Source organism: Brachycentrus maculatus, unplaced genomic scaffold, assembly GCF_059751285.1.
Source record: "Brachycentrus maculatus isolate JH-2025_06_01 unplaced genomic scaffold, ASM5975128v1 h1tg000244l, whole genome shotgun sequence".
NCBI lineage: Eukaryota > Metazoa > Arthropoda > Insecta > Trichoptera > Brachycentridae > Brachycentrus > Brachycentrus maculatus.
Genome location: NW_028280995.1, coordinates 2,204,744 through 2,229,914, shown reverse-complemented (window position 1 = coordinate 2,229,914; position 25,171 = coordinate 2,204,744). Strand labels below are relative to the sequence as shown.

Sequence of the window (25,171 nt, the reverse complement as noted above, 5' to 3'; positions counted from 1 at the left end):
ATAGCGCCATTTTCGTAAAATACTACCTCAAGGGCGCTTATAAAGACTTATACAGAATATAATATGAGATATTCTATGTCTTATAATTTGAAAGAGCACACTTACTTGAACACTCTTTGTCAATTTCAAAATTATGTTGGTGTTACCAAAATATTAATGAAAATGTTGAGTTAACTAAAAGGATTTTTCAATATTTTTTGACAATTGTGTAAGAAATAAGTTATTTCATCAACTGATTTAGAAGTCATATTGTGGTAATTTCTATTAATCTTTGTATTTTGCTTTATTTGTTAAATACCACTTTTTATACAAATCTGTTGTGACATGTGTTTCGATGTATTCAACAACAATTGATAATGGTGTCAAATGCTTCAAAAGACGCATAAAAAAAATTATTGTGGTATTTACCAAGTAAAAGTTAAATAGAAAAATAAAATAAGGTATTAGGATATAGTAGATTGTTGTGCAAAAGCAAAAACACATTGTTTATGGTATGCACATATCTAACAGAAACGTGCCTTTCAGAAACCTTATGTGTGTGCATTTTTGTACATTTCGGATACCTTCAACTTCATGCACATAACGTCTAATTTCTTGTCATGTTTACTTTGCTGTGTAGCAGATAGATGTCACTTTAATACAAAAATATTATTGATTCTTTTCTGTCATCGTTCTTTCTATATCAAATTTCCATGTCAATTACATTTCTTTAACGAACTTCACCGTAACCTATAAATAATTATTTGGTTTTTACCTTATATCTTCAGGTATACCTATACTCCGCATCATGTACCATGGGTTATCTCATGCCTCACAGACTGCTCTGCCCCTACTGGTGTACCACCCGTGTCAACTGCTGCTGGGGTCCCTCATAGCGCCGCTCTTGGCCAAGTGGTCAAGAGGAAAAAGACTTCCATTATAGCAGTAAATCGTGAAAAATTAAAAACTTTAAATACTCGAAATTTTATATCTTCTAAGTATGAATAAACTAATGCTTTATTTATGCTGGCAAGTAATAAAATCAGATCTGCAGAAACACATAAAAGAATTATTGATACTGGATAAATAAGAACTATAATTTTTTTAAACATGCAAAGTTTAGATAGAACGAAAACTGATTTAATTTATTCAAATTGTAGATAAATCTACATTCTCAAAACCACCATTACTGTTTTTTTAAAGATTAACTAATTGGACAAAATTTTAAGCATTTATCTCATTTTATCTTTCAAAACTGAAAAGTTTATGTGTAAACATGTGTAAAGATGATTCTGTAGATCTGGCTTTATCTGTTGGACATATTTTTTTTTAATACATTTATTCAAATCACAATTTATACATATTTAGAACTTATTTTTTTCCAGAGACCCACCAAGCCACCTTGTGTGTCTTGTCGGTGGAGTTTTTTTTAATACATTTAAATATATTTATATATATTTAATACATATCTATATGTATTATTAAAATTCATAAATTTTATGGTTGTGAAAAAAAGAAAATGTAATTTTCTGATTGATAGTGTATTTTTATACCCATGACATATTAAAGTTACACGCAAAATATTTGAAAATATTCAGGATTTATATATTTATGTACTTTATTTATTGGTTCATTTTTTTTTTTAATATCACTTACAACTTAAGGATATTTTGACATTCCAGACTTATTCCACAAATTCAGAACATTTGTCTAAATCCTTGTTCACAAGGTTGTGAACAAGGATTTGCACACACCCGAAAATGTTGTGAATAAAATAATCTGGTCAAATTATAAGCTGCATAAAAATTTTAAATCTAAATTTCAGGTGTCTATTAGTATGTATGTAAATAATCCGGTTATGATCTTGCATTCATCTAAATAAAAGAGTCTCTGCTTAATAAAAAGCTTTCTCAAACCAATCATAGATGGCTTCCGTGAACTCAAATATAAAGCGTCATGAGATTTATGATATATGTATGCGTTCCAAAAATTCGAGTAATATGGTTGTCAATCATGGGTAGGATGGTGAATGTTACACATGTGTAAAGTGATCACTTAACCAGCCTATGAGAAGTCATGAGCCTTTTAAATGTCCAGAATTCGATATTCTACTTCATCTAAGATGTCAAAATGTGTAATTCCATAAACTTTATATGTAGCAATTTACTCATAATTGTAAGGAAATCACACCAGAATTGTGATATTGTTCTAAGTGCCTTTTACTTGCTGATAAATTTATCACAGTGCATAGTGTATGCTCATTCCATTAGTAAAATGTATTCATTCATTACATTAGTAAACACCCAGTTAATTTATTATTATTTTCAAGCAAAAGAAAGTATGTATAGTTTCCAAAAGTTCCTTATTTTATGTTAAATATACATTCCTATATTATAAGTTACATCTTAATATATATTTTATATTTGTTGTCAAAATTATTTTATTGATATTTTAACTATAGGCCCAACATTAAACGGATGCATTTATAGATTTAGAATAAAAATAGAGTATATTCCACATTCCTCCATTCCAAAACTAAACAAATTATTCATGTGGGAGAATTGTACAAGAGATTTCTTTTTTAAAATGATTAAATATCCACCACAACCCAGAACAAAGAGATACTTGTTATTTCTCCAGAGCAGCTGCATTTTCAAAGCATATTTACTATTAATCTCTAATTTTTGTGCAAAAATTGAATATAGCAATCTTATGTAGTTTCGAAAGCATTGGTGAATCATTGACCATACATTAGCACAGATCTAATCTTCTTGTGCTGTATCAGATCCCCCCCGACGTTGGCGATCACTCTGGTGAAGGCTTCTCTATCTTGCGCGACCCGGAACAGTTCCTCCACATGTCTCATCCCGGTCCAATCTCTTATTTTTACCTGCGTCTTTATCTAATTTAAGTCTTTAAAAATAATTTAAGTAATAATCTGACACCCCATAGTTAATGGTTAATTGTTTTTTTAGCACTGAGCTGTGGCTTAACCCCAAATGGTATCATTTTGATATCTCGTGACTATATAAAGGTTAAGAAGTTTAAATATGATAGATGCAATTTTCCACTATGTACATATGATCATTAATAATAATTATGATTTATAGAACAAATATTAACTGTCTTCATGACAAAATTGTTATTTTATTTCCATATTAGCTAGCATGTGTGTACGAAGATTAGAAATTAATTCTGGCTTTAAAAAATGCGTATTACAAAAGTCAGATATCAAAATACAGTAGATTTTTGATTATGAGAAGTCTTGTGATTATGAGAAGTTGTGGACTGATGGAGTTTGCTTGTTAACACGTTGACTGCCATGTCAGCCACCAGTGGCCAATACGAGACATTCCTTGAGAAACGCCACCCTTGAGGAAGTATTTTACAAAAATGGCGTTGTATAAGTTGTCCAAAATTATTATTTTTATTCCAGTTGCGCCTTATCGGGCATCGATTATCTGACACTGTATACCTTATTTTGACTTCATTTTTTGACACGCTAATTAATAAATTGCCATTCAGAATTGACATGACCTTATGGTAGCACCGACAAGGTGATTGACATAGCTCCATCTTTAGAATTCTTCCTGTGAATATGTAATTGAAAGTTTACTATATTTGATTGAACCCAAATTTCATGACACATTATCCCTCTAGGCAGTAATTAAATCACAAACTAAATAAATTTTAACTCATTTTATTTTTAGTATTAGTAAATTTATTTAAAAAAAAAACAAAACACTATTATGTATCTTATAATCTCTCTTATATATTATTAAATTTAATAAATCATTATACCCAATACAGTATTATTTCATTTTCTCCTTTAAAACTTAAATCACAAAGCTTAAAGCTATAAAAATTCGCACTAATAAACTTTTGAAGTTGCATTTACATAAATTAATAATTTCAATAAAATAATTTTAATTTAATGTGGATACATATTGCCACAAAGTGACTGTTGAATCGATTATTGAAAAAAGTATATATCTTTGTATTTTGTTTAAAATAATTTATTATATTGTAATTTCTTATTCCTCAATATATTTTTCTTTTGTTTATTTGTATAAAATAATATTCCTATCAATAAATAAATAATATACATTAAAAAGGGGGTGTTTTGGTGAAAAATTAATATTTTAATTTTTTCATAGTGATCAATTTTTAAAGCCCGAGCAATGAAAAGCAATGCAATATTTTATATATACATATTATCACAACACAATATATGCAGCGCTGTAGTCAAGCATATATGTGGCCATCCTCATATACCCTCTGATTAAGTTAAAACATTTTTTATATTAATATATCACACAAAAAGCAAGATAGAGTTTCCCTCTGAAATATACAAATACAGCACTGATTACATTCTTCTTCTTCTTCTCCGTCTTAATCCTCATTGCTGAGGGTTGTGACCCTTGCAGAAGCAATGACTCTTGACTGATTACATATATATAAAATATAAATGAATATAAAAAAATATATTTGGTTATAGTTTGGATGTGCCTATATCTCTTTCATTATATTTTGTCAGCGATCTTCTCTCTTCAAAAAAGGCATCCCAGCGGTTTTGAAGCTAGTTGATGACTGTAAGTTATTTTAGAATTAAAATGCTTTGCCGATTTAATTTTTTTCTATGGATGGAGGAGTATAGAGCTTGCAGTGATTATGCCGCAATTTGGTGCATGAATTAATATGATACAGCTTTTCTCTGGACTTTCTCCAGTAGGTTAACGTGTTTATTATAGGGACTTTACTTTGTACATTTCTATATTCCTATGAAGGCCTTACATAAGCCATATTGTAACTTTAATAAGGCATACATATTTTTAAAAATATCTGGAGTAATATTGATAATTTAGTCTGCCTTCATATTGTAGCGGTTAATGTATTCCACAACCGTGCTAGAAGTCCTAGTTTCGATTCCCAAGGAGGGTCAAAATAAATATAAGTGATTTTTCACTTAAATTTTGATTTAACATTACCCTGGACAGGTATCTAAAGCATAGAACTGATTACCTTTCCTTCACGTAATTAATTATCAAGATAATACCACCTCAATGTGATGCAGTGCCCTATGCGCCACTGGTAAAAAGAATATCAACACCTTAACAACTGGCACAATGGAAATTAGATCCAACCGTTAAGGATCGGTCCCGCGTTATTGCGGATTTATAAGCAGTCAGTAAATTTATATGTAATTAAGTAGCAAAGTAAATTTTATATTTACAACTCAATTGCCATTTATTGAGAAAAGCAAAACATGTGTTCATTTGAAAATAAATTCATGCCACCTTGTCTGGGATTGGTTCTTAAAAGCTAGATCAGATTTCAGCACCAGCACAGGACTGAAGAGAAATATTTGTGTTTTTATTATTAACAAAAATACTTCAATTTCATACTATTTCTGTGAGCCTGAGCGGCTCATTATTAGAAATAGGTGTCAAATTATGGTAAAATGAGTTTGAACTGAGAAACTCTGACTCAAGAGTCCGCGACACTAACCACGGGACCAAAACCCGACACTTACGATGTCAATCCTTTCCGGTCCCCCAAATTTAAAAAAAAAAAATGTAGTTATATTCCAATTGGAAAAAATATTTTGTCCTTTGCTCCACAGACTGTTGTGATAGATACGAGTGACAAAAATGTAAGCTTGGAATTTAAATAAATAATGATGAAAAAAATGTGGAATAACATCCGACAGGGACCTAAGAGCAAAAAATCGATGTCGAATGAGATTCGACATTGAACCAGTAAGGGTTAATGGAGTAATTCATTCAGTCTATTGAAAAAAGTAGCATATGATTAGCATACATAAATAGTTCATTCTAAGAATGTTATTACACATAGTATGCATACAATAATAAAGTGCTGAGCTAGATTTTAGCTTTCAAAGGTTCTATTTTGATCCAGGCTCCCTTTTCAGCCTTGAGCAGCATCGCACGTCTGTCAAACGTAAATGGAACTTGTGTTTTGTCACAAGGACTCAGTTTGAAATTTTTAAGGAGATAGAACAAGTAAAACTTTGCAGTCATCATTGCGAACCGCAAACCTGAAAAAAAGCAACGCATTATTACCTAAATAAATAAAATAAGCATCTATCTGTTTACCTTCTTCACCCCAAGTATGTATCTAAAAAATTACGCATGCTTCGAGGGGGGGTATTTGAAAGATATATATAGGTAATCAAAACATGGACAACATTTTGAGTGTGTCCAAATAAATGTTCACAAATCTGGATCATCTCCAATTATAGGAGTTATTTTACCTTGCCTTCATGTAAGTAATAATACCAATGATCAATATTAACAGTGCCCTATGCACCATTTGGTGCAGATAAGGGTAAGAAGAATAATATAATTAATATTGCCCACTTCTTGTATCGTACCATGTAAATATTATATTACATTTAAATATTGTTCTAAAATACATATAAATATTGTTTAATGGTCAGCACGCTTGGCTACCGTTCTGGAGGTCCCGTGTTTGATTCCCAGGGGGGGTCAAATAAATATAGGTGATTTTTTCACTATAATATTTATTCAATATTACCCTGGACTGGTACCTAAAGCGGAGGGCTGATCACCTTTTCTTGTGTTAATGATCAAGATAACACTGTGTTTGTATAATGCAGTGCCCTATGCACCATTGGGGTGCGGATAAGGGTTTGAATTTAATTGAATATAAATATAGTTATAAGAACATACCAATGCAATTTCTTGGCCCCATTCCAAACGGCAAGAACAGCTGATTGGGTCTCTGACTCTTCTCTTCCGGTGAAAATCTGTCCGGATCAAACTCTTCGGGTTTTGGATAATACTCAGGATCGTGCATTATTCCCGCTATGGGAATAACCATCACATCGCCTACTTTGATGTCCAGCTTGGTGCCGGGGAGTGTGTAAGGTTTTGTGCACGTTCTATCCACTCTCGACACTGGTGGAAACATTCGCAATGTTTCTAAACAAAATGTTGAAAAAAATAATTAACAAATGATTAAATATCATAAAAGATATTTTTCATACGTTGACACCAGATAACTAAACATATCGCTCACTCCTTTCAACAATGTCATATGTCAAAAATTGTCAATTTTTCAGTTGTGCATGTTTTCGGAATGCCCAGAAAATGTACTATGTATATCCCAGCAAAAGATGCATATTTTTAACTTCATATTTTCCCACTACAGGGCAGAAAGTGTTACTTTTGCATTTTAAAGAAAAGGTATTGTTTAATTATTTTTTGAAATGTACTAAATATTTTTCAAATGGAGAAAATACATTCAGGTTTTACCTAAAAAGATCTGTTGCACAGTAAAAAGTTCAATAAGTGGCTAGATATTTATTTTTAATACATTTTATTATATTTTAAAACTTTAAAAACGATATCCTGAAAAATCACGTTTTTTGATATTTGACGTTGTTGAAAGGAGTGAGCGATATGTGTTTGTGATGAATTTTTTACATTAACCTTCCCTATCCTTACTATTCTACCTGCAGACAACCCCCTGAAAGTAGAGGTTTTGTGGGTTATTCCTTAAAAAAATCACAACATAGCCTCATTTCTATTTCATTAATTAACAAACTATCACTCCGTTTCACCGCGGGGTAAGCAGAGAAAATAGAATGCCACGCCACTTTGCCACTGCAATCATTCTTCGCCTCTTTTTCCATTACTCATTTGTTCCACATGTCCAAACCGACATGCGTTACGAGCCGAGGTTAAACATGCAATAGGCAATAACCTCGGCTCGTAACGCATCTCTGTGTCGAAAACTTAAGTGCATGTTGGTCTTCGGGTCGACCAAAAATCACATGTGTTAGGCATTTTGTGTAGTTTTGAGTGTGTAAATGGTGCTATGGTGGTGAAGGGTGGTATTGTTTGCATGCTGTGTTAGTGATTGTCTTGACGAAGAGACGGGTACGTCTCGAAACCGGTAGACATTAAAATCTCAGTGAGTGGTTATATACTATTATTATTATCATTTTTGTAAAAAAATAAATAAGTAAAAATGACTAACCACAAAGTAAATGCTTTAAATATTAATAATATTGAGAATATATTAAACTATTAATACTTCTTGTCATTGTATAACACACTACTGTAGAACAGGGCTACTTGAACTTTGATGTGTTACTTGAGCCCAGTACAAAAAAAATATTTAGATCTTGGTATCGATCGAAGTATCGTGACAATAAGTGTCACCTGTCAGGGAAACAATGAATCATGTCGATACTTTCATTATTGTTAACCAAATACAGATTTAAATATTTTTTTGTACTTGGCTCAAGTAAAACATCAAAGTTCAAGTAGCCCCTTTCTACGGTAACGTATTACTTACCCAATAGCACTTGTTCAAGAAGAGGAATTTCATTGACAAGATCATATGTACATTCCTTTCCATCGGTGTCTGCGGCGGACTCAATATCCTTCCTGAGTCTCTCCTGTATATCCGGGTGGGTGGCGAGCATTGCACACGCGAAGCTCAACAAAGTACTGGATGTCTCGAAACCAGCTATGAGGAACAATATCGCTTGTCCCTGGATTATCACGTCACTCATTACTGAAAAAATAAATGCATTAATTGAACCAATTATACCAAATTTGAAGACCAACATTGAAGAGATATTCAATAAATCAATCAATCAAATCTATTTATTTAATAATTATATCGTAGTCGTACAGTAGAAAGTGACCAACTAACAAAACGTAAAATGTTCAGGAGGGCCACTTAAGTCACTTTTGTTTGGCAAGAAAACAAACATCAATGCAATTAGTCATTTTTAACAAATCAATATATTATACTTCCAAATTTAAAATCCTTTGGGATTTTTTTAAGGGAATATTAAGCTAGTAAGATATCAAATTTTATAAAAATTAAACACTTGAATAATCCACTTAATCGAGTTTAATTTTTTATTTACGACTAGTTTCGAAAACGACAATTGTTTTCATCTTCTGGTACAAATTAAAACTAACGAATAAAAATATATTTAGGTGTATATATAGGTTAATAAATATAGGTAAGGGGGTTAAGGAACAACATTTTTTGTAAAAGGAAACATTGATAATAATGGGGACGTATTTTTAAACAGTATATTATTAATTATTGCTTTATCTGAATTTAAATTTTTATGTATTTCTAAATTTTCTAAATTATTCATGACATGACCTTTATTTGTAACAGAGTGTAATAATTTAAGTGTATGAGAGTCAAATGAGTGGTTAGTTTCCATGATATGATTTGCAAATTCCGAAAAATAATTACTTGTTAGTCCACGACGATGTTCTCTAACTCTAATTCTTAGACTTCTCGCAATTTGGCCAATATATTTTTTATCGCAAATATATTGGCCAAAATATAGTAGTGTAATGGTCAGCACGCTCGGCTACCGTTCTGGAGGTCCCGGGTTCGATTCCCAAGGGGGGTAAAATAAATATAAGTAATTTTTTCACTGTAATATTTATTCAATATTACCATGGACTGGTACCGAAGCGGAGCGCTGATCACCTTTCCTTCATGTGTAAAAACGATCATGATAACACTGCGTTTATAAGACACAGTGCCCTATGCACCATTGGGGTGCGGATAAGGGTTTTTTAATAAAAATACTGAGTCCTGTGTGACTCTTTTAGCTAGATTGTACCATGAATTCACATTCAAGTGAGAAATGTGTGGTTTATATATATTTTTTCTTTTCCGTTTAACCAAACTGAGCCACAGCAATGGTGGCCAGTTACAGCTAGTTTGAAATCAAAAAAAGAATGTACCCTTTTCTTCAGGATTGTCTGCAACTTCCTTTTTAGCTGCATCCACCATAAGCTGCATGAAATCGTTGCGCCTAAAATGAATTACATTCATTCATTAACGAATATTCTAAATAAAAAATAAAATAAATCACTAACTTTTTATCAAAAATTGATATTAACTTCTGGATCATACAAATTGTAAGCGCACTGCTAAAAGCATACAGTAAGTTCATGAAATGGTTGAAAGTTCTAAAATTGTAAATTTGCCTTACAAATTGTATTACAATCCCTTATATTCAGACAGAAGAAATAAAACATGGATAAATGTTAATTAAAATGTAACTTTGTTTTAAAATCACTTTAAATTTAAAGTGATTTTAAAACAAAGTTACATTTTAATTTTAAAATGGAAAATCACAAAGTTAGTGCTTCAAATATAAATTATATTGGATAACTGTGTTTATCTCTACCTTTTAGAGGGATCTTTCTCCCTCTCAGCTTTAGTATTGACAACAACATCCCGGAGATGGGTGATCGTTGTGGGGTTCAACATGTTAACCGGAACATACTTCAAGGCAGAGGGACACATCAACAAAAATAGGAAGAATATAAATCGTTGATAAAGTGGTATATCTGTGAATTTTGCCGCAATCTAAAAATAAAAGTTGATTTGTCATAGCTGCCAAAAGATGTATTTCTTTATGTACAGGGTGATTCATTTTTCGGTTTCGAAAAAAAAGCTAAATAAAATACACACAGCGAAACATTTTTCATTAAAATTTTATTTCATTATAAAGTTTGGACTTTACCATTTACATAGTGTGAAAAACAATATCATTCAAATGGCACCTCGAAAAGATTCGATGCAAGCGATTCTTTTGAGGTCATTTTTAACAACTTTTTCGCACATTTCGGGGGGTTTTTCAGCCATAACTTGAGTAATGTTGGTGTTGAATGCGTCTAGAGCTCGGAGATTATTCGCATAAACATGGTCCTTTGCGTAGCCTCACAGAAAAAAATTAAAACAGAGTCAAATCGCATGATCTTGGTGGCCAATTGACGTCGCCAAAACGTGAAATTACGCAACCAGGAAACTTTTCACCCAATAATGTCATAACTGGTCCTGTTGTGTGGCTTGTTGCCCCATTTTGTTGGAACCACATATCGTCCAAGTCATGATCTTTAATCACCGCCAAAAAAAAACGGTTATCATTCGACCATATCGCTCCGAATTGACTGTAACCGTCTGCCCATTGGCAAATTCGAAAAAATACGGGCCAATGACACCTTTCGACCATAGACCACACCAAACATCAGTAACGACATTACGACAACCTACAACATCAGTAACGCTTCCACTCGCTTCAACAATCTTCACAATTTTACCGATTATTTGCGTAGTTGGTCAATCATGACGACCATAATCAGCGCGTATAAAGCGCGAAAAGTGGCTATGTTTAAATCACTACTTTTATAGTAAGTTTTTTTAACTCGTTCGTTTGTTGAGCGATGCATTATCGTAAATGGCAAACGTTTAAGTAATGTTATGACACTTCAAATGACAGTTGAGTTCGACAGGCGTCAAATGCCTGCGTTTTCATCTTGAAACCACAAAATGAATAACCCTATACAATATGACAATGACTAAAGCCTCCCCCCTATTGTCTATGTTCCCATTGAAAAAAATTAAAAATAATAAATAAATAAAAATAAGAAACACCTCCTACCCCCTCTTCAACCTTCTTAACCCCAAGGACACAACTATTAACTTTATACTTTAGAAAATAATGAATGGAATGCATCGAAACACGTGTCGCAATAGATTTTAATAAATAGTGGTATTTACCGAGTAAAACTTAAATTAAATATTTATTTTACAATGATAAATATTTTTTTTAATACCTTGACAAATTCTGCCTCAGGATCCTTCAAGGAAGCGCAGTCTAGACCAAATGCACAGCTTCCTATGACTTCGAGAGTGTAACGGCCCGAGAATTCTTTCATTTCAATATCTGTGTCAGCAGCTACAAAATACACTGTTATTGCAATCATTTTGTTATCAGAGAAAAGTATTCAAGTACCTTTTTGATGCTCCAATATGAAAAAGACACTTAAATTCTTCTGAATACTTCAGATACTTGAAACTTTTTTTTAAATATTGCTAACATACTTACTTTAAATTTTTTAGAATAATGTGATTTTTCAAATAAAAAAAATAATAAAAAAAACCCTTATCCGCACCCAATGGTGCATAGGGCACTGCGTCATATAAACGCAGTGTTATCTTGATCGTTTACACATGAAGGAAAGGTGATCAGCCTTCCGCTTCAGGTACCAGTCCAGGGTAATATTGAATAAATATTACAGTGAAAAAATCACTTATATTTATTTTACCCCCCTTGGGAATCGAACCCGGGACCTCCAGAACGGTAGCCGAGCGTGCTGACTATTACACTACGGAGGCGGACAAAAATTTTTTTTTTTCAAATAAAAAGTTCCCAAATTCCTGTTTTAAGCACTTACTTCAATATTATTAAATTGTTAGAAACGTGAGTCATGACAAAAATATCTAAAGTGTTGATTTGAGGAAAAAACTGGTTTAATTAATTTATATCAGCGGCAATAACTATTTAGTGTTATTATTGTACTGCGATAAATTATAGTACCAAATGCATATCAAAGTCCAAACACAGTTTTATATATATTTTTTTAATGTTAATAAATATTTCAAAAGATAATTATCTATATTTTATTTGATATTTTGACTCCATGAGAGGATGGCGGCTCTCTCTGTTGGCATACAAGTGATGGATGGTCTCTCTCCATATGGATCATAGTTTCATGCCGTCCTCGAGGCAACCAGGAATTAGGAAACCCACACTTGGGACATTCTCTAAACAGCCTGTGGTGTTACTTAAATCACTTATATGTTTTTTTTTCTTGCATTTAACAAAATTCTACTATATTAAAACAAAAAAAGATCCCACAAAGGCATGGCCTGTGTGTCGGTATTCATTTTATTTTAGGTCATAATAAAGGGTACTGGAGAGAATACAATAGATATTTTTTAAAAAAACTAACCCACAGGAGTAGGCAGAGAGAATAGAATGCTAATAGATTAAAGGTGCTAATATAAACTACAAATATTTTTAATTAATGTTTTACTTAGTACTATGCATTCCCCATCATTTTCAAACACCGTATCACATACGGTGTTTGAAAATGATGCGGAATGCATCGAAACACGTGTCACATTAGATTTTAAGAAATAGTGGCATTTACTAAGTAAAATATTAATTAAAAATGGATAGATATCAATTGATAAAATTACAAATATTTTATTTCACGGAAAACAAAAATGAAAATGCTTATACTAAGCTAAATGCTAAATCTATTTTAAATACTGCATAATGGACCAAAGACAGTGCAAATAGGCATTCTTTTGTATCCAGTTTTCTGATAATTATTTGATATTATACGTAAGTTGAAGAATTCTTTATAATTCATATAATGACAGTGTCTAGTATTCTGCTTTTATTTTAATTTCAAATCAGTCATTCTGAAAATAAAAGAAAAATAAAAGAGGTACCTTTTCTCTGGTTAAGAAATTCCACCATTTGTTTACCGCATTGTTGGACTAAATTTTCCATGGCTCTCAATTTACCGGAGCTAAATGTAGGAGTCAATATCGCACGAACATTCTTCCATTCCTTAGCCTAAATGGGAAAAACATTTATTTTAGCTAATATTTATGCCATTCAAATAAATATTTATTTAACTATAATAAGTTTTTTTTAAACTCTTATCTGCACCCAATGGTGCATAGGGAACTGCATCGTAGCAACGCAGCGTTATCATTAATTCATTAATTGCATGAAGGCAAAGTGATCAGCCTTGCGCTTCTTGTCCAGTCCAGGGTGATATTAAATAAATATGAGAGTGAAAATCACCCATATTTTATTTTGACCACCCTGAGTATCAAACCCGGGACTGGCACGGTAGCCAAACGAGCTGACCACTACACATGATAAGTATTTGTTTTATAAATTTTAGAATAATGTACATTCAGGCACCTTCAGATTGATGAGCATTTTCTTCATGTATATTGGAGAGCTAGTATTCAAAGAATTGCGGTCAGTAAAATGATCAAAGTCTTTAATCATTACTGTCTTTATCAGCTCAGGATCCCTCAACATAAGTAATGGCCTCCGGCCTTCAAAGTACCCTAAAAAATATTAATTACAATTTAATCGAAAATTTTTATAAGCTATGCACATATATCTATATTCTATATCTTATTAACATAAATAGTTTGAATATAATCATTCTTAATTTTTCCGTTGATACCATTTAAAACAGTGGTTCTTATGGACCCCCAGGGGTTCACGGGATATTTCAGGAGGTCAGTGAAAAATTCAAATTGATTTGGGGATCGCTGCACAACGTCAGGGTATCCATGCAAGGTTTGATATAAAATAATAAAAATGTGACACATTTTTACCAACATGGAAATTATAATAAATAACAATGAATAAATTATTTGCTAATTTTAAAACAAATTTCATCAACGGTAATAATGCCACTTTCTTCACTCTTCATTTTATCTTTAATCTGGAGTAAGGCACCAAACAAGCAGAAAATACTTCTTCAACAAAATGTTTTATTTATATTTTATTTTTACCTCACTATTTACCTACCATTCAAGACATCAAAGTTAAATTTGCAATTTCTCTACTTTGCAGTTATGTAGTTTTTTAAGTTTTGACTATGAAAAGGGGTTTGTGGGTCAAAAGAGCTTGGGAACCACTGATTTAAAAGATCCCCAGCAGTGATTATCAAAGTGATCTAGTCATCAAAACTAATTCAAGTGATCTTTTCAGTAATTCCATTACTCATTCATTGATTAATTGGTTCCCAAATGAAATATATAAAACAAATGATCTGATGTTCAAGTAAAATAATTTTCACCAAAAAGATTACAAGGCATTATGATAAACCAAAATGTATGTCAGATCTTATCACGGCACTTGATTTACAAGATAGATTATTTATTTTAGTATGGTAATATTGGAAGTGAGGAATAGAAGTACGCTAATAATGTGCTTCTAATATTTTTTTATAAAATACAATCATTTTAATTTTACAAATATATAAAAAAAAAACAAAATAGGAAATTAATTAATTAATTTTAAAAAGTAGAGCAGGATCATCATTCTGTGTATCATGAATTTTACCACTAAACCAACAATATAATACTATATTTATTTCCATATTTTATTTCACACACACATATTGGGATAAGCACATCATCATCATTTGTGTTAATTATTGTTTCGGCATGCATTTTGTGGTAAGACATGATTGGATGTGGATTGAATTATAAATAAAATACTTGTTTTTTACGACACGAGTATTATATTTTAATGACTGGTCTCGGAAGCTACAAATGCTTCAATCTACAGTTGTAATATTTTTTTATTTTTTTTTTTATTTTTATTTATTTATTTATTTAGTTCATAGATACATAGATACATTCATAGATACATATTTATTTCATAGATATATTTACTATATCGCTCACTCCTTTCAAGAAAGTCATAAATCGAAAATCGTCAGTTTTCAGTTGTGCATGTTATCGGAATGCCCAGAAAATGTACTACATCCTATCAAAAGAGGCATATTTTTAACTTAATATTTACCCTGTACAGGGAAAAAAGTGTTGTTTTTGCATTTGAAGAAAAGGTATTGTTTAATAATTTTTTTAAATAAACTAAATATTTTTCAAATGGAGAAAAAACCTTCAAGTTTTACCTAAACAGATCTGTTGCACAGTAAAAAGTTTAATAAGTGGCTTGATATTTATTTTTAATACATTGTGTTATATTTTTAAACTTTAAAAACGTTCTCCTGAAAAATCAAGTTTTTTTATTTATGACGTTCTTGAAAGGAGTGAGCGATATGTATTACGGCTCTTTAGGCATGGCCTGTGTTGAGCCGAAATACTAACATGTTAATATTAATATAAACAGTTTATACTCATTCAAACCTGTAGATGGAAGCATTTGTAGCTTCTGAAACTAGTCTTTAAAATATAATACTCAAGTAGTAAAAAAGGAGCGTTTTATTTGTAATTTAATCATCATTCACTTTATTATAAAAGAAAAACCTGAGTTTATTTTGCTATAACAACTAGTTTCGGAAGCTTTCATCCATTATAGCTTCCGAAACTAGTTGTTAAAATTAAATAAACTCAAGTGGTAAAAAACAAGCGTTTTTCTTTTATAATTTCATCATTACCACAAAGTGAATGCCGAAACAATAAATATAATTCAGTTTATGTATTTATTTTTATTTCAAAAAATTTAAAGCAATCTATGAATAACTTTAGTAAATTTAATATTTTGAATAAAAATTTACACATTTATTTACATATATAGATAAACTTTACACACCTCCATATGGTAGTCCTTTAAAATATCTATAAACTTGAATATTAAAATCATGGAATGATATTTTCATCATAAGCCTTGGTCCTATGTTACCGAGTATGATAGTCGGTTTCAGATGCGGTACATCCATCTTGACAAAGTGGTCATATGTGTTTGTATAGTGATAATACAAAAATAATACTACACTCAACAGTATGATGAGAGTCAGATTATTATAGAGCTTGTTCAAGATATATTCCAGGCTGAGAAACTCCATTTTGTGTAGTGATGATCTAAATACTTATCTGAAAATATAGAAAATGTTAGCATACTAAAGATAATCGAGATATAAACAACCATGGCATATATTTAGTATATTAACACGTTGACTGTCATGGCAATTTTTGGAATTTCGGTCTAAAAAGCCAATTTTATTTTATCATATTGCATTATTAAAAATTTTTATACATATTATTAATTACAGTACATAATTATATTTTCTGTTCATTTATTAATAAATTTTTTGTTTGCGTAAGCCAGCATTGATTTTTTGTTCTCTTCCCATTCGCCATCTATCCATATTAGCACTGATATACTAGGAATTTTATCTTAGCCGCACGAATATGGTAAGTAAACACAGTATGAGATAACTCTTAGTCGGCGTCCTAGCAAAGAATGCAATCTATGAGTCATCTCGTAGTTGGCAGTCAATATGTTAAAAGCATTGTTAACTTTATGGTACGGTAATATAACACCCTCCTTATAATTCTTCGTTAACTTTGTGTAATACCACTTTAACCCGATGGTTGCCAGAGACGAGATATCTCGGCAAATGGCGGAGTGCCCGTATTGCCAGAGACGAGATATCTCGTCAGTACTTTTGATGACGTATTACTCCGCAGTTTTAACTCATATTGACAATCTGTCAAAAACGGAACATACATTGCCATCTGTTAAAGTTCTCACAAAATATTTTATAAAGTTTTTAAATACTTTAAAGCGATTTATCGGTATCACTTTCAGCTGACAGTTGACAGATGTCATTAGGGCTACCACTCAAACCACTTGAAATATTGATTATTTTAATCGATTGTTTTGAACGCCAGGGGTTTTTATTTTGCTCAATTTTTTTGTGTTTTTCTTATTATTTTAAAATATTATAATGAAAATATTTGTTTATTTATACCTTTCGCGTTATATTTACTCCGATTTTATCAGTGTTTTGCTAGTGATATTGGTTTCTTTTCACAACTTTTTAGTAAATAAATTATTTCTTTGTGCTAAGTTCTTTGTTCTTCTTCGTGCTAAGTGAAAAAGAACAACCCGGTACTTCTCATGGCAGAAAACGGAAGGCAGAATTTCTATCGCGACTTACAGAAAGACATTTTTTGGAAAAACTACCACGGACCGAAAAAAATCATCCCCGACTGCGAAGTGTATTGTGTGTACTAGCAAAAAACTAAGAAAAGAGTCTAGTTATAGGTGTAAACAATGCAAGATGGCTCTTTGTGTTATAGTGAGAAGTACCACACAATTAAATGGAAAATTACTAATTTATCACATTTCTAACTAAACTTCATTCTAAGATACCTGATAAATAATAGTTGAGTGTTAATATTAAATTTACTATTTTTTTTACATTTCAAACTATATTCCATTGATAAATAATAGTTTTGTGTTAATATTAAATTTAATAAAAACTTGCGTGTGCGACTCAGTGTGACAACCCTGTCTGAGATGAAAATTTGAAACTGGTTTAACTTCAAGAATAAAACTCTAACAATCGATGCGGGATATAATATTTGGTAAGTATATGGTATAATTCAATAAAAACAACAAAAAAAATTTTCTTTAGACAACTTTTTTTTTTCAAAAAAATACTTGGCCTGTTGAGCACTGCGGCGTAATTTATTTGCGGCTATGAAAAGGTTAAAAAACACTACTTTTTAATAGATTTATATTATCCACTGACACTTCGTGATGGAATTGCATTTTTAATATATTATTAGATTAAAACCAATATTTTTAGCTTTTCCAATTTATTTTTATTTGACCAGCGACCGGGTTTTGTCGTTACCGACACCAGTCTGATGATGTCGGTAACGACGAAACCCGGTCGCTGGTCAAATAAAAATAAAGTGGAAAAGCTTAAAAAAAAATAAAAATATTGGTTTTAATCTAATAATATATTAAAAAACACTACTTTGTGACTACCGGTTTTGGAATAATAATCTGATGATAGAATGATTTTTCCGAAACTGGTGCTGACGATGTATTGTTTTTTAAAGTGGTATTACACAAAGCGAACGATGAATGATAAGGAGAGTATTGTTTAAACATGGTATACCTTATTAAATAGTGCTAAGTAAACAATAGAAATCCATGTGAGATTGTGGCAGATATCATGTCATCTTAGCAAGAAATGGTGACTGGCTGTTTTGACTTAACACATTGTTTACGGCGTGCATATATACTAGGTTTAACACATTGATTGCTGACCTGAAAAGCTGGATTTCATGAGATAACCAAACTATAAATTTTGTGTAACTGTGCTTTAACTTTGTAAAGTGTATCTTTAGTTTTAATATTATCTAAGTAGGTTTAACATAGTGTAAAAAATAAACAGTAACACGCGATCGGCCATCGGCTGATGGGCCGGACCATGCGTATACGCGTTACCGTCAATCAACGTGTTAATAAACCTTATGTTACAGCAAGTTTGCGTTTCAGAAACCTTATGTTGCAACAGTGAGCACATATTTGAGTTTCAGAAAACTTATGTTGGGGCAGTGTGCACATATTTGTGCATTACAGAAACCTTATGTTGCGGCAGTGTGCACATATTTGTGCATTACAGAAACCTTATGTTTCGGCAGTGTGCACATATTTGTGCATTTCAGAAACCTTATGTTACGGCAGTGTGCACATATTTGTGCATTTCAGAAAACTTATGTTGCGGCAGTGTGCACATATTTGTGCATTTCAGAAACCTTATGTTGTAGCAGTGTGCACATTTTTATGCATTTTGGTTACATTAAATTGCTTATACAAAAAACAAGTCTTTTTTTTCTAAGGAATAACCTGCAAAGCCTCTACTTTTAGAGGCTTGTCTGCAGGTAGGATAGTAAGGATAGGGAAGGTAAATGTTGAAAACACAAGCACCCAGACCAATTGAAAATAAATGTTTATTGAATTTATTATGCAATTTGCGGGAATCGAACCCACAACGTCAGTTTCGCATCTACCCAACTATGCCACGGTGCCTGTCAATTCAAATTAAAGGTCTAATTTCTTGTCTCGCTTTGCTGTGCAGCAGATATGTGTCACTATAATACAAAAATATTATCAATTATTTTCTCTCGTCATTCTTTCGATTTGATTTATAATAATATTGTCCGCATCAAATTACATTTCCGTAACAAACTTCACCGTAGCCAATGTGTTATTAATGGAGCAAGGAATTCAAATGAAACAAAGTTTTAAAATGGTAACTTCCTCATACTAAAAATTTTAGTTCTTATTTATAGAGCTGCAACAGTAACAGATGGCTACCGTAACAATTATTTTTTTACTGCAATCCGTCTTCTTCCAACCCCATCTACACTCTGTGGTGCATAGGGCACTGCATCATAGCGACAGAGTTATCTCGATCGTTAATTAAGTGAGGGGAGTTATTACATTTATATGCTTATTTTTAAAAATGTGATGCTATTTGTGCGTGAGAAACTAGAGTTATATAAGGAAAAAATAAACTAAATAAATACGATATTTAAATAAAACCTTGTCTACCAAATATTGACAGGCCAGACGTTATCTTGTTTTTGATTTTTTCTCGAAAACCGGTTTAGAATCGCACAGTTATGTCGGTCGCAAGGTTTTTTTTAAAGCAAGTTGAATCATCTGCGATGATGCTACATTTATTAAGTAATATTAAACTTATTCAACGATAAATTAAATTGAAGTACACACTGCAAGTATTATGCAAACTCTCAATTTAAAAAAAATCGATAACAATGACAGATAACTTCGTTTGTTTACAATAATAATAATAGACAATAGATACAATAATAGACAGCGGAAGTAAAAATTGACAAATCTTAATTCTTATCTCATGTAGATAAGGTAGGTACCTACCTTAATCAATTATTTTATGAATGAGCTCAACATACACTGATCACTTTCGATTTTTGCCGAGTCAAATATGTTTAATGTACATATTACATTTACAAAATAGTTCAACTGCGCAGTGAACGAAGCAAGCGACCGACGCGCGTAAAGTAATTATACTTAATACAGTCAGCAAGAGTTACATAGTTTAGCTAGAGATCAACCTGAATGCTGTGCACTATGTACTCCCATAAAATAAATTGTTTCTCAAACTTTTTATCACGAAAAATAAATAATATATTATATTACTTCTTCTGACCCCGATGACCTTCTGACGGACACCTTAAAACATGGGTGGCCAACATTTTCAGAAGCCGGGCCAGATTTTAGAAATGAGACTTGCTACCGGGCCGTAAAACGTTTTTTGTTGTTGTTGAATTAATAATATATATATATATATATATATATATATATATATATATATATATATATATATATATATATATATATATATATATATATATATATATATATATATATATATATATATATATATATATATATATATATATATATATATATAAGGAAAAATGTGTGATTTGCTCCGCGGGCTGCAAGTAGACACCCGGCGGGCCGCATGCGGCCCGCGGGCCGCGCGTTGGCTGCATTCAATGAAATCGCAATTTGAATAATATTTTTTGTAATTTATGTAAAAAAAAACGAAAAAAAAACAATATATGGGCATGAAGAGAAATGCGTCTTGGACGGAGGTGAGACTAAGCGGAATTTTCGTTCAAACAAGTGAATTTAAAAACAAAATTGTATATTTTATTTCAGTTTTTAGGAGGGATGGGGTCGTATTCGACCATACAACGAAAGTGGCAACATGTCGTCGAACAAATACTCCCAGCTTACAGCAAGAAATTAAACGCCACTGATTTATGACCTGAAAATTATCAAACAACACAATAGGTTATCACTTTCTTAACATATAATTATACCTACTACTGTTTATATTATTATACTGTTACTGTTAAACTATTATACTGTTTATATGCGAAAGACTTATAAACAGTATAATAGTTTTATTGAAATATTTTACAAATAGCAAATTAAGTTTTATATTATTTATTAATTCGGCATTAACTTTGTGGAATGACTAGTTAATTTTTTATAACTCTTCTATAACACCACTTTATGAGTTTTATTTCATTAAACACATGCTTTGTAAAGATGTTTTAGAAACTAGTCGCGTGTAATGAAATAAAACTCACTAAGTGATATTAAACAAGTGTTTATTATTTTTTTAAATTAAGGTTTGACATGTTGAGGATCGGTTAGTTTTTTTTTATAGATTAACGTCCTTGAATGCCAACTTAAAAAATACTCGCTTTAATTTTATGGAAAATACCTATATCTTTATACTTACTATAAGAAATCAATAAAAAAATGGAAAAATAAAAATAAAAACTATTAAAAAGTACTTTATATTTTATTTTTAATTTCTGCCGTTGTTCAGACAATTAAAAATAAATATGTGAATATATTTTTTCCACGATATGAGAAAAACACCCCGGATAAAAAAATCTCAATAAGAAATAATCAACATTAAGCCCAGAGTCATGCAATGTAATAAAAAAAATGAGGGAAAAGCCCTAATGACAAAGCCCTAATGTGTCGTTGGCACTATGTAAATAAAAATGTGAATAAAAGTTTGATCAAAATCTTGACTCTTCTAAATTCCACGGATTATTTTTAATTTTTTATACAACGTTGCATTAGCATACGCGCATATTTTTACATAGGTACTCTTTTCTTCATTTTCCATTTAACCAGACTGAGCCACAGGAGCACGTAGAAGGCTACAGCTAGTATTAAATAAATATTAGAGCGAATAATAACTTTATTTTAACTATCTTGGGAATCGAACCCGGGATCTCGAGCGCGGTAGAAAAACACCGTAAAAATGAATAAATACATACGAAAAAAAATTATATGCACGAAAAAATGACGGTTTGTAGCTTACGGCAATATACGTGGGAAGAGTCGAATTACAGATGTTTTTAATTACAAATGTGTAATATATGTTATAACTTATAACACACATGAGCGAAAAAATTAACTTAAGCTTTATAATGCTTTTTTCCAACGAATCGGGAAAATTTGGTGTTACTTACAAAATACACCTACAGATGTCTCTACTGGTACCTTCAGTGAGAACAATGAAAATGACGTTTGACTTTAAAAAGTAGCCGACGTTTTTCCTAGAAAATTGAATACTTAATCACCGAATGGAATTGGATGAAATAATTAAGCTCACCCGCGACAAAAATATAGATCTTACAATTAGTGACCGTTGTCGGATGAGTCATGAAAAGCTATAGGACGATCGATGGCCATTTTCCCTCCTGTATAGCAACACCCACCCTCTCCCCCGCCCGCAATATATTTCTCGAGGGTGGTTCGGTTTTCAGTTGCCAGGCTCAGCTGTTCGTCGTGTGGACGTTTCGGGAACACAACAAAAAACAAAAGAAAGTGTCGTATTTTCAAACAGAAGGTGCCTTTTTTGATCAAAGATATATAGACTAATAAAATATTTAAAATACTGTAAAACAGGCCGTTATCAAGTAAAATATATTGACATTTCTGATTTATTTAAACACATAAACACAGTGAATTGATTACGTTGTTTTGTTCGAGTGACGTAACTCTCCATAAACAATTATTTATCATAATTCCGTGATAGTTCGAACTCGATGTAGTTTCTGCGTATTTATTTATTTATAAAATTTACTATATTTAAAAAAAATACCGCATCGGTGCGCAGTGTAAATAAACACAAATATTAAGGGTATATTCATATTTACTTTCCAACTAAACTTTTCTCTACCGATTTCCCACAAATATGTTGTTGGGTTTTATAATATTTATTGATTAAAATTTTAATTTGGTGAGTAGATTTAAAAAAAAAATCATACGTTATGCTCGTTTATGCGATAATGCTCCAGATATTTAAACTTATGTTTAAAATGCCCTTTTGTTTATACCGTTTGTATGTTTGTTGTCTTGAAGGAGAAAACGATTTATTTAAAAACTAGTCCTTTAAATTAGAACTCGTGTAAAAGAGAGACCCATACGTACTTGTGTACGCAGTGCCCTATGCATCGTTGATTCGAACAGGGAATATTACAAATTAAATGATTAATGAGATACATAGCGCTGCAATTTATTTTTTTTAGATATTACAATAATATTTTAACAAAATACATAATATCCTCGACGCATAAATAATATGGCCGTATGTTGTACGTATTCGTTTATTATAATAGGTTATGTTGCGTGTCCATCCACAAAATAATAAAAAAATATTTTAAGCTTTAAAAAGCTTTTTAGGTGTCCGCTTAAATTATCTTTCTCTCCAATATAATATATTGGATACATAAAAGTAGAGATCCATTTTATATTTGTGTTCATTGTGCAAAAATAAATGTTGCGTACCACAATTTTTTTCCCTATTTACCGTACCTACAAAGCAAAAAGACGTTAAATATATAAATAATAAAGTACATTTGCTAGCAGTCATTTTTTATTTGTGTTTCGTAACGTCTATTAACCATATTTTAAAACCGTGCTTGTAATTTACTTTTGAGGCGCGAGTTAATTTATGGTAAGGGTTTTTAATATGGTTTTATAAAATTTTATTTTGGAAAAAGATTTTTGTTTGTATATTTAAATAACATATGGGTGAATCATTCCAGAAAAATGCGGAAAAAGTACATACTTAGTTGTTATTTTATTATATAGATTATTTATTATACAGTTACACCAAGAAATGTCAGTACAAATCTAAAATGTAATAAATATAATTTGTTTTTAATTTAAGTTTAACTTGGTAAGTATCACTTCGTATTTCTTAAAATCTATTGTGACACCTTACGGTGTTTGAAAATTATGCGGAATGCATCGAAACACGTGTCACAATAGATTTTAAGCAATAGTAGTATTTACCAAGTAAAACATAAATTAAAAATGGATAGATTTAACCACAAAGTGACTACAGAATCAAGATGAATGAAAATATTCTATTTATTGTTTCGGTATTCACTTAAGACATAATGAAATTGTAAAAGAAAAACACTGTTTTTTTACCACTTGAGTTTATTTTATTATGACGACTAGTTTCGGAAACCATGTTTCCATCGTCAGGTCTAAATATAAATACAAATATAGTTTATATTTAGACCTGAAGATGGAAGCATAGCTTCCGAAACTAGTCGTCATAATAAAATAAACTCACTTACTTATAACCCTTATCCGCACCCAATGGTGCATAGAGCACTGCATCGAATTGACGCAGTGTTATCTTGATACTTACTTACATAAAGACAAGGTGATCACTCTTGTGCTTCATGAACCAGTTCAGGGTAATATTAAATAAATATTATAGAATTTAAAATCACTAATATTTATAAATAAACCCAAGTGGTAAAAAAACAAGTGCTTTTTATTTAGAATGAAAATATGGGTGTTATTTTTAATTAATGTTTTACTTAGTAAATACCACTATTTCTTAAAATCTACTGCGACGCGTATTTCGATGCATTCCGCATAATTTTCAGTCACAGTAGATTTTAAGAAATAGTGGTATTTACTAAGTATAACATTAATTAAAAATGGATAGATTTTACCACAAAGTGACTGCCGAATCAATTAATGAAATTATTAATGTTTTGTCGGGCAATAATTTTGTTCCAGTGACAGTATAAAAATACATATTTTAAACAGTGACAAGATCATAAAAATAAAAAGTAAATTCTCATGAACATGTTTTTGTGGAAATCAAATTTAGTGTCAGTATCGGAGTGACCGTATTATGTACTTACCAGAATGTGCTCGCTAATA

At 31.2% G+C, this 25,171-nt stretch overlaps 2 protein-coding genes across 7 annotated transcripts in view; one reads left to right on the top strand and one right to left on the bottom strand.

Moving 5' to 3' along the window:
• The window catches only part of LOC148306315 (sodium/bile acid cotransporter 7-B-like), a 12,374-nt gene extending 6,604 nt beyond the window's left edge, over positions 1–5,770 (top strand). Inside the window, exon 6 of the mRNA XM_088265245.1 lies at positions 768–5,770. Coding sequence (XP_088121371.1) covers positions 768–922 — 155 coding nt within the window. The 3' untranslated portion in view covers positions 923–5,770. The remainder of the gene's footprint in view (positions 1–767) is intronic.
• Positions 5,201–25,171, bottom strand: LOC148306314 (cytochrome P450 9e2-like). 6 transcript variants are annotated; one of them, XM_088265242.1, is made up of 10 exons: positions 25,153–25,171; positions 16,187–16,467; positions 13,808–13,959; positions 13,324–13,450; positions 11,637–11,758; positions 10,205–10,386; positions 9,756–9,826; positions 8,326–8,547; positions 6,693–6,944; positions 5,201–6,037 (listed from the first exon to the last, which is right to left on the bottom strand). In XM_088265242.1, exons 2-10 carry the CDS (start codon positions 16,437–16,439, stop codon positions 5,862–5,864), a joined length of 1,557 nt encoding a protein of 518 aa, XP_088121368.1. In that variant the 5' UTR covers positions 16,440–16,467; positions 25,153–25,171; the 3' UTR covers positions 5,201–5,861. The 6 variants fall into 6 exon arrangements, with proteins under 6 accessions (XP_088121368.1, XP_088121365.1, XP_088121369.1 ...); XM_088265239.1 differs by lacking the exon at positions 25,153–25,171 and adding an exon at positions 20,297–20,517; XM_088265243.1 differs by lacking the exon at positions 25,153–25,171 and adding an exon at positions 19,952–20,180.

Bases quoted from the DNA above. Each gene is read 5' to 3' on its own strand.
- LOC148306314 (XM_088265242.1), bottom strand. From the start codon at position 16,439: ATGGAGTTTCTCAGCCTGGAATATATCTTGAACAAGCTCTATAATAAT. The intron at 13,451-13,807 runs GTGCCTGAATGT...TTTCCCATTTAG, and splicing joins AAATGCTCATCAATCTGAAG to GCTAAGGAATGGAAGAATGT. The intron at 11,759-13,323 runs GTACCTCTTTTA...TGTATTTTGTAG, and splicing joins ATTTCTTAACCAGAGAAAAG to CTGCTGACACAGATATTGAA.